Source organism: Dermacentor variabilis, chromosome 1 (genome assembly GCF_050947875.1).
Source record: "Dermacentor variabilis isolate Ectoservices chromosome 1, ASM5094787v1, whole genome shotgun sequence".
Classification (NCBI taxonomy): domain Eukaryota; kingdom Metazoa; phylum Arthropoda; class Arachnida; order Ixodida; family Ixodidae; genus Dermacentor; species Dermacentor variabilis.
Genome location: NC_134568.1, coordinates 258,980,312 through 258,994,880, shown reverse-complemented (window position 1 = coordinate 258,994,880; position 14,569 = coordinate 258,980,312). Strand labels below are relative to the sequence as shown.

General features: G+C 45.2%; 2 protein-coding genes across 3 annotated transcripts in view; one reads left to right on the top strand and one right to left on the bottom strand.

The window, feature by feature from the left end:
• LOC142563095 (luciferin 4-monooxygenase-like) overlaps positions 1-2,286 on the top strand; it is a 52,463-nt gene extending 50,177 nt beyond the window's left edge. The window contains exon 10 of the mRNA XM_075673619.1: positions 2,069-2,286. Coding sequence (XP_075529734.1) covers positions 2,069-2,199 — 131 coding nt within the window. The 3' untranslated portion in view covers positions 2,200-2,286. The remainder of the gene's footprint in view (positions 1-2,068) is intronic.
• The window catches only part of LOC142563100 (UDP-N-acetylglucosamine transporter TMEM241 homolog), an 80,218-nt gene that overhangs the window by 42,191 nt on the left and 23,458 nt on the right, over positions 1-14,569 (bottom strand). The gene's annotated exons all lie outside the window — the stretch shown is intronic.

Below are 14,569 nucleotides of genomic sequence, written 5' to 3'. Positions count from 1 at the left end.
GTTGTTTGTGGTCTCCCTACTTTTCTGCCACCAAACCTCCAGTCGCCTCTTACTAATCTCTATTGCGGACATGTTTACTTTCCCCCTGCTATCCATCTAAGGGTTTCAAGGAGGCAGCAGCCTAAACCGGCAGTTGGGTAGATATCTTCACATTCTAATAAAACATGTTCCATCGTTCCCCTAGCCTTACCGCAGCAAGCACATGCTTGTTCGCCCTTCGTGTACCTTGCTTTATAACTGCTCATTCTAAGGCATCCGATCTTGCTTCGTAAAGTAAGGAGCTTCCGCTTGAGTTGCGTTTCCCGATTTCGTTTCTTCCCTTTGAATAAGTTACTCATAGCAGGTTTCTTTTCCCCACCCATGAGATTGCCTCAGCCTCTCTCACTTAGCGTTTGATGTTCTTCGTTGTTATATGTTGCTGACCATACCGGTCGCATAGTGGCTGGTAAGCTTCCTAGTTCTTTTCCTCCACTGTGAGTCAATGTTTTTCCTGTACAAATATCTGAACACTCTCGCAACCCATTTACTTTCACCCATGTTCCTCAGTCATTCTTTAAAATGAATTTTACTTTGAGCTTCCCTCACTTCAAAACTTGTCCAGCCCATACCACCCTGCACAGCTTCATTACTAGTCTTCTCGTGAGCGCCCAATGCAAGGCGTCCCACTGACCATTGGTCGCCATCGAGTCATGATTGTACCCCTGGCTTCAACCAAACAAGCGCATTTTCAAATGTAAGTCGTGGGGCCACTACAACTTTCCATATACGCCGGAGCACCTCGTACCTATTGTATCCTCATAGCGCTCTGTTTCATTATGGCCGCATTTCTCTTGCCTTTTGCTATTATTGTTTTTTCCTGCGTCTCCAGATATATATCGCCTTCGTTTATCCATACACTAATGTATTTGTATTCCTTTACCCGAGGTATTTGCTGGCCCTGTATTAACACTATCTGTTCAGTCTTCATTGAATACCATAAAACCAGATTTTTTAACGCTAAAAGCGCGCGGCAAAGCAACGCCACCAAGAGGAAAGTCTAGGTGGTGCCGAGAGAAGCGTCACGGAGGAGGAGAGTAGGCGGAGGCGCGCTGGGTTGACCTCCTCTGGCAGTTGCTACAGGTTTTGTGAGCGGGATGGACGTACCGGGTTCGTCTAGTGATAATATCGTCCCTGCGTGACATGTTGTATGCGCGAGTGAAAGCGTGCGACGGTGAGCCGACGATGGTGGCTCAATCTCGCGTGCGCAAGAGAGGAAGCGCGCCGTCTTCCGTCGCACGCAAGGCAACGAGGGGAGGGGAGGGAGGGGGCGTTATACTTCGGTAGCTGCTGTGTATGGCGCGGTCGCGCGAGCCCTGTCTTGAGAGCGATCTGCGATGCGGACAGTGTAGGCGTATAGGCGCACCGAGGGCCCATATATATATATAGCTTTGTGTGCGCTATAGCACCCATATGCTTGCGCGTGACCCGCGTTCGCTATGTGAAACGTCACCGACTTTTTCCCCTTCTATGAATGCTTTTTTTCGTCGTCAGCAGTTTGAAGTTCGCAAAAATGACGCCATACCAGCGCGCCCCAGCTCTTTATGAACATTCAATAAATTTCTTACGAACAGTACCTTTCACCCAAGTTACGGCGATAGCTGAAAGCGAAAATTGTCGTCCATCCAACAGAGAGATCAGTATGGGGCTGCTTTGTAGCTTCGTGCTACTATATAGCCTCAGGTGGAGGACAATTTTGCCATTCACGAAACTTTCTCCGCCTTGAGGATTTCCTCAGAACTGATTTACCAGCGCTAGTGTTGTTACTACCTTCGTCATCGTCCGTACATTTGCGCTGAATACTTTACCGCTGCGACGCTTAAGGAGTCGTTCGCTGGGGTATGCCGCTAAAACGACACGCGAAAATAAGACGAACAGTCGAAAAGGTGTACGAGACCACAAACATGGCGCTAACATCGATGTGATGATGGCGACACGGCACTTGCCCTATTGTATACCGGGTGGATGTAAAACTTGTCTTAGCAATAATAAAGCACCAGAGAAAATACACGATTACAATTATTTCTTCCAGAGCAAGTGGAACATGCAATGCAACTGCACGGCGGACTGGAGTTCGTCTCCGACCTTCCGAAGTCAGCAACAGGCCAGTATCTACGCCGGGAACTGCGCTCAAACTTCCTGCGTCAGCACAGGACTGCCTAGTTCACGCCGGCCGATGCCCGCCAAAGAGACGTTGGCCTGGCACCATATAGCAACGCTGCCAATAAACATTTCAATATTCGTACTCAACGCTGGCCAAGCCCTACTTATTAATGCGAAAGCATTAGAAGTCCCATAAGGCCGAAAAGCCGGCGTTGTCTGCAACGAGTGGTACCAAAAATCAATGTGACGTCACCAGCATCTTGTATGACGTCAGTAGTAATACAAAATATACTAAATTGTATAACAACGTTAATTAGTAGCAATTATGCGTAATTTACGCGAATTAATCTAAATTAAAGTAACGTGAATGAAAGTTAGAACAAGTTAGAGTAAGGTGACTTAAAGTGGAGTAAAGTGAATGAAGGCGAATTAAAGTAGGTTAAGGTGGTACAAATTAGAGCAAGGTGGATTAAGGTGGACTAAAGTAGAGTTGTGAAGGACACGTGACGATGTATGACGTCACGTATCATAGACGTAACCAATTAGAGAAGTAGTTATGCTTTCGCATTGAAATCACGTAAGAATCCTTAAGGGACTCAGCTTTTCTTTTTTATTGCGCGCTGCGCGACATTGGTCAGAACTTTCGCCTTGAGGCAGTGCGGCATTGCTGTATTCACTGAGCATTAGCTGCACCAGATCTTTAGAAATTGTCTGTGGCAAATAGCATAATTCGAACCCTTGATCTAAATTACTCGTTGAGGCGGCCATTACCTCTACGAGAAACCAAAATGCTTAATTGAATAATTAGCATACTTACGCTAATCATCATTTTAATTAATTATCTTAGGCACATATTTTAATCTACGAATTGTAGCTATAGTGAGTTCGCAAGGCGATGTAACCACTTGGAAATAATTCTCAGGACTGCACTAGTTTCGAGATATTAATTTTCGAAGTGTCCGACGAAATGCATTGGTCTTACTAGTGCAGTCCTGAGAATTCGTTTTAAACGGATACGCGTTGCAAACTTATCGGCTGTAATACGTATATTGAAACATCTGGAGCAAAAAAAAAAGTTAGAGTAATTATGTTAATTATTAAGCATTTTGATTTCTCGTAGAAGTGACGGCCGCCTCATCGAGTAATTTAGATCAAGGGTTAGAATTACGCTATCTGCCACAGGCAATCTTTAAAAATCTGGTGCAGATTTTTAAACAAACCAATATGGTTTTCGCAAGCACAAATCAACTGAGCAGGCTCTAGTAAATATCAAAGACAAAATCATCGAAAATATGGAAAATAGGGAATATACGCTTGGTCTGTTTCTAGACCTCAGGAAAGCCTTTGACTCTATACAATTCGATTTATTACTAAACAAATTATCCAGGTATGGGGTCCGAGGCGTTGCTCTTGATCTTCTCAGAAACTACTTATCAGATCTTTTTCAACTTCTAAAGAATAACGGAGCATTTTCAACGGAAATGAGAATAAAACAAGGCGTCCCTCAGGGCTCCATACTTAGGCCACTATTAGTCATCATCTTTATAAATGATATTGTCTCTATCCCTGGTACCTCTGACGTCATCATGTATGCAGATGACACAAATGTATTTTTTTCTTCCCATAACCTTGCAACAGTTGAACATGATGCCAATGCATATCTTTTTCATCTATCCAGATGGTTAAAATAGAACAAGCTGACATTAAATGCCTCCAAAACTACATACATGATACTTCATCCTACTAACAAACCATTGTACAGAAACATAATGCTAAAATTTGAAGAAAGCGTAATTAAACATGTTGAAAAACAAAAATTTCTCTGGGTATGGTTTCAAGACAAACTAAGTTGGACTACACATATAAATTATCTCATTTCAGATTTAGCACGTACAGTTGGATGTTTGTACAGGATAACCCACCTTATACCACTCTGGCTAAAGCGAACTCTTTATCATTCTCTTTTCTATTCCAAACTTACATATGGTTTACTTGTCTGGGGTACCACCACAAAAAACAAATTACAACAAGCTTGTTATACTCCAAAAAAGGATTTTACGGTTTTTTGAAAATTATTATGGTAAAATGCAAGATTTAAGAACGGCTGCCTTATTTATAAAACATGGTATACTGCGGGCAGACCAGTTATACTATTTCAAGCTATTGCAATTAATAAACAAAAACAAACTCTACACAAAAGATGAAAAATTCCTAGCTATTGCCTAAGATTCCAAAACCGACGCACTCCTAAAATACGAACTGAATACGGACGACAGAAAACGGAATATCAGGTAACTGATGTATTAAATAAGGTCAAAGAAACATTGGATTTCAGTACCACTATAAATATTTTCAAAAATAACATAAAAATAGCAATTCCTGTCGGCAATGCTATCATGCTGATAACGCGCGTGCCGTTCGTTATTGGAAAGTACCGGGCTCGCAGCGTTAGAGAAAGGAAACGCATCAAGGCGGATGACAATTATCGTGTGGCAGAAGGGGCACTCCAAAAGTTGTAAACTGTTCTTAGAGTGTAAACGTCATCTGTCTTGCCCGCATTTCTGTTCTTTTAACGCTGCGAGCCTGGTACTTCCCAGTAACGAACGGCATGCGCGTTATCAGCATGACATAGCATTGCCGACTGGAAAGTAGCGGGCGCGGCGTTTTCAAGAAAGGAAACGCAAGCAAGGCAGATGACGATTATCGTTGTGTGGCAAATACACTCCAAAGGGTGTAAACTTTTTAGTGTTGTGCACTCTTAAAAAAATTTACACCCTTTGGGGCTTATCTTGTCCCACAATAATCGTCATCGGTCTTGCCCGTGTTTCCTTTCTTTAACGCTGCGAGCCCGGTACTTCCCAGTCAAGAACGGCATGCGCGTTATCAGTGTGACGCAGCTTCTCGACAGGAAAGTAGCGAGAGCCGAGTTTTCAAGAAAGGAAACGCAAGCAAGGCGGATGACGATTATCGTTATGGGACAAATATACACCCCAAATGGTGCAACCGTTTTAAGAATGTGTGGCAAATATACACTCCAAAGGGTGTAAACTTAATGTTAAGACGGTTGCACCCTTTGGGGTGTATATTTGTCTCACAACAATAATCGACATTTGCTTTCCTTGCGTTTGCTTTCTTGAAAACTCTGCGCTCGCTACTTTCCTGTCGAGAATGCTGTGTCACAGTGATAACGCGCAAGCTGTTCGTGACTGGAAAGTAGCGGGCTCGCAGCGTTAAAGAAAGGAAACGCGGGTAAGACAGATTACGATTATAATTGTGGGACAAGATAATCCCCAACGGGTGTAAATTTTTCTAAAAGTGTTGTTTGGCGACAAGATAAGCCTCAAAGGGTGTAACCTTTTTAGAGTGCTGTGTCAAAACGATTTACCCCCTTTGGGGTGTATCTGTCGCACAACGGTAACAGTCATCTGTATTGCCCCAGTTTCCTTTCTTGAAAACTCTGCGCTCGCTACTTTCCTGACAAGAACGCTATGTCACGCTGATAACGCTTATGCCGTTCGTGACCTGGAAGTACTAATAATAATAATATTTGGGGTTTTACGTGCCAAAACCACTTTCTGATTATGAGGCACGCCGTAGTGGAGGACTCCGGAAATTTTGACCACCTGGGGTTCTTTAACGTGCACCTAAATCTAAGCACACGGGTGTTTTCGCATTTCGCCCCCATCGAATTGCGGCCGCCGTGGCCGGGATTCGATCCCGCGACCTCGTGCTCAGCAGCCCAACACCATAGCCACCATAGCCACCATAGCGCCGTACGCTGTGGGTGCTTGTGAACACGTGCGAGAGTGAGCCGAAGATGGTGGCTCGATCTCGCGCGCGCAAGGTAGGAAGGCGGTGAGGAAGCGCGCCGACTTCCATCGCGAGCAAGGCATAGGGAGGTGGGGAACGCTCTGCTACCGCGGCGGCTGAGCGCGGGCCCTTATCGAAAGCGGTCTGCGATGGGTCGTCTAGGCGCACCGAGCGATGACAGCTTCGTGTGCGCCGTTTTCATCGCTCAGCGTGAGACTAGCACGAAGGTCAATTCGCTCGCAGATGCTGAAGCGCTTCCTCTCTCCCAGGGGCGTAGCCAGGGGGGGGGGGGGCTAATGGGGCTTCAGCCGCCCCCCGAAATTTTCTCGCGCTGTCATGCACCGCCGAACAAAACAACCCCCGGCGCCGGAAATCGCTCTGGATTTTGTCCAGAATGTATTTTTCAAGCTCAAAAAGACATTTCGGTGCGAAGATTGTGAACTCGGGCTGGATTTTGTGGCAACGCCCATGCACCTGGAGTCACATAACGTAAAGAGCCCCATCCGAGAACAAAGTTTCAAGGGCGTTTTGATGGCGAGGGGGCTCGTCGCGGCATCTCGCGGATGCCACGGAATCTACGGAGAGCATGGATTTCAATTCCGAAACTTTATGGGTATAAAGATCGGATAAACGTTTGATGCGAAAGGTGCATTGACATTTCCAAAGTCGTGCTTTAGATTTTCAATTCCGGATCTTTGTGGGTATAATGTTGTCATAAACATTTGACGCCAAAGTTTCACTGACTTTTCTAAAGTCATACATCGAACCCTACAACGAGACAAGCCAAATCAAATCAACACACTATCAGACAAGCTGACAAGCACGCAGCGAGGTCCGATGAGACAAAGCGTTGTGATGGTTCATTTGTGCCGTCATGTCACAGAAAAGAATATCAATTTTTTTTCACCTGCACCAAAGCATCTATGTCAGGACACTATATAAAGCCAGCAAAGGTAACTACGTTCTTATTTATTTTTTCTACTTTGACTTTTATTCACGAGGACACATTGAGCCTCTTCAGTTTTCTAGTTCTCACTAACCGCGGGCTGCCAGAGCCAGCCAGAGGTCATGTTTTTTCACGTGTTATCCTGACAACCACGCGGCGCACTTCGGTGCGCGATCGTTTTTCTCTGGCCGAGTGGATTTTGGCCTCGCAGAGTTTCGGACGCTTTCTGGCTAGCCGACGAGAAAAAGAAGCAATGGTCGCTCGCCGCCACCACTGCAGGGTCTCGACGGATTGCAATGCGTTCGCTTGAGGGCATCGCCTTAATTATTGGGATTAACATGGCGAAACCACTTTCTGATTATCAGGCACGCTGTAGTGGAGGACTCCGCAAATTTCGACCACCTGGGGTTCTTTAACGTGCACCTAAATCTAAGTACACAGGCGTTTTCGCATTTCGCCCCCATCAAAATGTGGCCGCCGTGGCAGGGATTCGATCCCGCGACCTCGTGCTCAGCAGCCCAACACCATAGCCACTGAGCAACCATGGCGGGTGGCATCACCTTAATTTCGATGTTATCGCAACCTCTCCAGACAGTCTTTTGTCTCGCCAGTGTAGGATAACGAGCAGCATGTATATGGTTCTCTCTGGACCAAGCGTCTCACGTTTTCTTCGATATGCCTTCGGTAGCCACATTAGGTGCCCAAAGCAGGCATTCGATTGTACCCAGCATGCTTTCCTTTGCGTCTTTTTTTTTTATTTCTGTGGACCCGCCCCACAAAAAGAAGAAAAAGATCTTGTTGTGGCGCAGCGAATCATCGCATGGTGAAAGCTCGATTTTGTTACTTCTATTGCGGAAAGGAATGGGCCACGGCACTCTACAGTTGCCGGATACGCTTACTATATTATTACGATAGTAATGATATGGACACTCAAGGCGCATTCCTGTCGTCGCCGTCATGTTCCGTATGAAGTCCAAGGGCGATAACCTCATCACCGCGCGCCGCATCCTTTGTGTGTGAGTGAAAGCGTAGGGGGGGATGAGGTGAGCCGACGATGGTGGGTCAGTCCTGTGTGCGCAACGGAGAAAAGTGGGAAGGAAGCGCGCCGCCCTCCGTCGCGTGCAGTGCATCTGAGTGGAGAGAGCGGGGGGGGGGAGGGCTTAGGATTCTGTGATCTGTGAATCTCTGATTGCGCATAAAGTTTATTTGCGTTGTTTGATGCACTATACAAGGTGTTTCAGCGAACTTTATCCAGGTTAAAAATATGCCGATGCACTTTAAGACTACGTGACCAAATGCGTGTTGCTCCCTTTTATATGCAGTGTGTCATGCTATTTTTTGTATTTTGTTTAATTAGATGCTTAGTCAAGATTAGTTAACTGGTTTCTGAAGCGCCAAAGCTAGGAAAGAATTCCAATTAGAAAGTTGCAGAGCGGTTTGCAAAATGTTTGAATAAACAGCTTCTGTCTTTCTATCTATTAGGCATTAGTGTTTTTCAGCTTGCTGCGGGTGCACGCGAAATACACACACACAAAAAAGAACCCCAACGTGACATACCTGCTTGCGCGTCGTGATTGCACTGCTCCCAAGCATTCTGTGCACAAATAGCCATAGGTGCTTGCCGCTTAAAAAAAGACAGGGCAGCGACGCAAGCGTTGGCTGTTCGATTTAAGCTAACAACCGTTATCGCTTGCGCTGCGTAAAGTGACTGACAGACGTGGTGGTGGTGGTAGTTCCAGACAGCGATAAACTATCGTGCATAGCTAGTTAGAGCGCGAGCGATTTCGTGATGCTTTTTTTCAACGAGGAAACAGCAGACATGATCCTTGTCCTAGGAGCTGCAAGCAGACAGAGACGGCAGGCTGCAAGAATATTTCAAAGCTGGCACCCGGGTACGCGACCGAGCCGGATGACAATATTCAACACCTACGAGTCGCTGAAACAAACCAGAAGCTTCACAAGAGGCAGAGAGCTTCAGTCATAAATAATAAGATTCGCTCCGTTTTGTCTTTCATGGTGGCTAGTCGACACGCTAGCACGCGCAGCGTGGGGCACAGCTCAGTGTGTCCAACTCAACTACCTGGAGGATACTTAAAACAGCTCGACTGCACCCCTATTATCTGCAGTTGCATCAATGCCTGGAGTCAAGGGATCTCCGAAGAGACTCGACTTTGCGAATTGGATTTTGATTCAAAAGGAGCAGGATTCCGACTTTCTCATCAAGGTACTCTGGACTGACAAGGCGAGCTTTTCCCGGAATTGCCAAGTAAATATCCACAACGCACACTATTGGAGAGAGCAAAAACTCCACTGGCTAGTGATATCCCGCCACCAATATCAGTGGTTTTTAACGTTTGGTGCAGAATATATGACAGCACCGTCATTGGCCCAGTGTTTTTTAACAATCTGACCGGCAATAGGTATGCGAGTGCCTGAAAGGGCCGGTTGAAGAGTTGTGCTGCAACATGCCACTAGCCCGGCTTGACGCTACGTGGTATCAGCGCGATGGGGCGCCAGCCCACACCTGCAGCCAAACACGAGCATGGCTTGATGTCATCCTTCCCAGGGCAATGGTAAGGGAGAAACGGGCTTGTCCTGTGGCCGGCAAAGTCACCCGACCAGAACCCTCTTGACTTTTTCTTGTGGGGCTATATTATGGATCACGTATACATGACGGCAATGACAACTCCAGAAGCCTTGCAGGAGAAGATAATTGAAGTCTGCCACAGCATTTCACAGACGGTGCTCAAGGCATCGACAGCAAGCCTTTTCAGATCCCAGTGTTGTATCGCTGCAGAAGGTCACCTTTTGAAGCACTTGCTGGGAAAGCGCATGAAAAATAAATGTAAATGCAGTGAAAGATGGCGTCTGACCATTTAAGATACGTTATTCTACCATTTTCAGCCTTCTGAAAACTGAGTTCTTTTTTTTAGGGATATTACATTTCCTTACAGCTATGCGAAGTGACGGACTTGTTGCTTCCGGGAGCACAAGTGATAACCACTCCGTTTGCTTATCGCTATAACTAACTGTCACGAGGGGAGCACATCGCTGGCGTAGATGGGACAGCCAACACCTACGTCGCCGCCCTGTCGCCTTTTAAGCGTCAGCGCACCTATGGCTATTTGTGCGCAGAATGCTTGGGAGCAGTGCAATCACGACGTGCAAGTGGGCATGTCACGTGGTGTTTTGTATTTCGCGGGCATCATCAGTAAGCTGAAATACACTAATACTTAATGGATAGAAAGACAGAAACTGTTTACTCGGACGTTTTGCAAACCACTCTAAAACTTTCTAATTGGAATTTTCTTTCTAGCTTCGTTACTTCAGAAGTCCGTTAATTATTCTTGACTAAAAATATAATTAACAAAAAATACAAAACATAGCGCGACACACTACATACAAAAGCAAGCAACATGCATTTAGTCACGTCGCCTTAGAGTGCATCCGCATATTTTTAAACTCTGGCTAATGTTAGCTGAGACACCCTGTATACAGCGACTTTTGCTTACATACGTAGATTTATTGGAGACTTATACGTATATTTAAATATCTTATTACGAGGTTTTGTGGATACATGCAGTGAACTTTGTTTTCAGTGACACTTTATTACCCTTTATCAAGCTTTATCTTCGCATTTGTGTATTCCATTCTATCTTCACATTTCTAACGAATATTTTGCAGAACTACTGCTTTTTATATTTGATCTCTGTTGCGACTATAATTTCGGTACAATCACAATACATGACTGGTGACGGCTGCTCCTGCGCAATACAGTGAAACGAAGGACAGCGTCATTGAGATTTTTTCCTGGCCGTTGCACATGTAGAAAAATGTAAACAAGGTTCTTCAATGGTAAAGTTTCACTAAAATATTTGTCCTCAGCACGATCATTTCACGGCATTTACATTTATCATATCAGCGGCATGCACTATTTTGCTGAGTTCGAACTGGTATAGTTCTAAAGTTCGTGTGATATGTTCTTTACTTGTTACATAGATAAAAAACAAGGAAGCACTGATATCAGTTAATGGCACAATTCTTGGAACATACGAATATATTCTTTAATGAAAAAATACATATTTTACTTGTCTTGACAGTGCGTAGCGTCCAGGAATTCCTTTGCAGCATCTTTCGCAACGGCAATGCAGTTACTATTCATGTATTTGATTCCTCGACAAATTTTGTAAGGAGCAGGCCGAGCTCCAACATGAGCCCACCTCAAAGCCAGCATAAATTCCGGCCATGATGCCTTAAACCACTTCAGCACGCCTCACAGAATCGTTTACCACGTAGAAGACGCACGTAATACTAAACAGACCGCACGAACCTACCGCCGAGCGTATACCTGCCATGCAAAAAACAGCTTTCACCCAAGCCAGTATGGCGCTGCCTACGAAAAAACGGTCTATAGCTGTCTAATAATTTGCTATCGCAATCGATGCTTCGCCTGTCGGGCGAAACTGCGAGTTTTTGTCAACCACAAACGTTTACAGACAACAGGATCTCGGCAAACGTTCAATTTCCGAGATGCCTGTAACAGTAGTCGGTAAAACCAAACATCACAATATTGTTTGAGAAGCTGTAAATGTGACTAGGCTGCGTAGTTACCGCAGTAGCTTCCTTGCACTACATGGAGGGTCTGGGTATGGGTGGTCCAAAAGTCCATTAGCCGGAACGACCAGATATTCAGCTTTTCCTCAGATTTTGCATTCTGTAAAATTCTGTGGTTGACTGTACCTGATGCTTCTTTCCGGCACTTAAGGAAAGCCCAAGAAATATATATACACAAATATGTGAACGACAAAAAAGGAAACAGAGGTGCCCGATTATTATTAGTCATATAAGAAACCAAGAAACAATGACACTATGGAAAACGTAGGGGAAATTATGTACAGTTCATTGTTTGTTCGTTTCTAATGACTAATAAAAATTGGGCACATCGGTTTCCTTTCTTCTCATTCATTACACAGCAAGGGTCTCGAATTTAGCAACTTTGATGCCTTCAGGTAGCACGTGCCGGTTTATTGACCAGTTGCCGTCACCCAAAAAGTTCACGTAGATGTGACGCCTGCAGCAGAAAAGGTGTTCGACATCCGCCGCCAAGGCTGCGATCGCTGTCTAACACTCCCAGAGCAAGCTCTAGTAGATAATCAAATACCCCAGAAAGTGGATGGGAAAACAGCACCGCTGAACTAGGGTGGTAAATTGGGAGGTCTGAAAAGCGGCTGCGGAAACCGGTCCCCAAAGCGCGCCGGTGCCACAAAGTCTGCTGTTCGCAACGGCGCCACTAAGAGCTTGGCGGTGCAGCCCATCGCCCCGGCGTTCCAAAGGGGACGCTCACAACATCCATCCATCCATCCATCCGTCCGTCAGAATGGAGCGGACGGCGCACTGCGTAGTGCTGCTCGCGCCCGATTGCGGAGTCTAGTTTGCGCCACTTTATGCGCACCAGTTTTTAGCAGCAAGCGTTAAGGGCCCCATGTCGCAGAAAATCCGGTGTCAGACGTCGTTCCGGCAAAAAGATTTTCAAACTGCCCATACCCTCCATGTGGTGCAAGGAAGCTACTGAACTAATTGAATTTCTCAAGCTAAAATACATAGAAAAATCGTAAAGTATGACTTACACACAACCTACACACATGATAGCATCGGATTGTAATTTGACTATACGAGAAAACAATTCTGTTACACGAAAACTCAAAGAAACCCCTTTTCCAGCGTTTCTACCATTCACAAGCCGGCCGCGGTGTACACCGCGTGGGCGCCCATTTCTTGAAGGCGGTCTGCGATGTGGACTAAGTGCGCCGAGTGCTGGTTGCGCCGTATGCGCTGTGCGTTCGACGCTTAATTCACATTGAAGAGAGACGCAGTATGAAGGACAATTCGCTCGCTGCTGCTGCCGTGCTGAGCAGCGTCTGTGCGTTGTCGGGTAGTTGCTGACAGCACCGAGCAGAGTCTGTCCTTTTCCAAACCAAGCAAAACCATGCTATCACTCGACAAACTTTAACAACCACGGCAATTTTTTTTTTCATTAAAGGACGAGGCAGGAGGTACACTGCCGAAAAAAACTGCATTGGTTCTTTCTGAACACCCTCGACAACATAATGAAACGCACTTGGCTCTAAAGTGAATGCTATTTTTTTCATAATTAATCTTAGTTAATTAATCGAGCAGAAATATACTCTGAGAAATGCCACATGATGGCAACGTCTCATTGATATCACCCAGCTGTGTTTTTTAAAATCCTTGGCTTAAGTTATGAAAAACAACGGGTAAGTATGCGTTTCCTTACTTGTTCGGTGTCGGAGCGAGAAAATTTTAACAGAAGCTACAGATACTTGCAACCCGCCATGGTGGCATAGTGGCTCTGGCGTTGGCTGCTACGCCCAAGAACGCATAATCAAATCCTGGCTGGATTGGCTGCATTTCGATGGGGGCGAAAGGCAAAAACGCCCATGTATGTACCTCACATTGAGTGCATGTTTAAGAACCCCAGGAGGTCAAAATTAATCAGGAGTGCCCCACTATGACGCGCCTCATACTATGGTTTCGGCACGCAAGACGCCAGAATTTATTACATATTTATAGAGATATTTGCATGCCCCCACTACTTGCCGTCACATGCGTGGGTGCTTTTTTCACGATTCCTGCTTTTTATTTTTGCGACTAGGCTTCAAGATTATGACATGAGGCTCCCATGTAGTCTATCCTTCCTTTCCTCCATGGCCACCAGACATCACTGTGGACCATGGTCCTGATCACGTTCACATTAGAAAGGCTAACAAAGCTGTACCTTTGTACTGCGAGATTGTAGGTAATGTGTGTGGCAGGCTAAAGGGAAAACAGATATGCTTTAATCATGCATGTGCACACTAACTTTGCAAAGTGGCAGGTCCGGATCGGAAGTTAGTGAAGAAAAGCAGCCTTTTGATTTTTATTAATGTGTGCCAGAATTCAGCAATTAAAAACATCACTTATCAATGCTAATTTCTTTCTTAAACCGATTTTAATAAGCAAACTGATTCTGCTTTTAGTTATCTGTAGTGTGCCAATGCAGTAGCATGTGTGGACTGATAGCTTGAAGCAGCAAGTCATTTCACTTGACAGCCAGCAGAAACAGTTTTTATCTGTCACGAAGGTTCTTTTGCTGCGGCACTCTACTACTCGGCACAAGGCCATAGGTTAATTTCCTGGATGTAGCGTCTGCATTTCGTGGGGGCAAAATGCAAGAATGCTCCTTAATGTAGATACAGGTGCATGTTGAACAAATCCAGGTGGTCGAAATTAATCAACCTCTTGGAGTACAGATGTTGCTCTAGGATGTGGCTTTCCACAATACAGCAGAAAGAAGAGGGGAGTGAAATTTTGCATGCCAAAAAGGCACCAATGTTGACTGCCCACCAACTAAGGCAAAAAGCAACTACTGAGCATATTGGAAATGAAAGAGGCACAATAAGAATTGCTCTCTCCTATATCCATGTCAAGCTTTCTATGAGTTCTTGTGACATACAATTTTCCTGAAATGCATTACAAATAAATATATATATCAAGCACTTTTGATGAAAAAGTGCTTCTGTTGGCCATACAATGTGGAAGTAAATAATAGCTGACTGGTTGGCAAGATGGTGAGAATTAATAGTGTATTAACAGCGGTACCAGGACATGCACCTG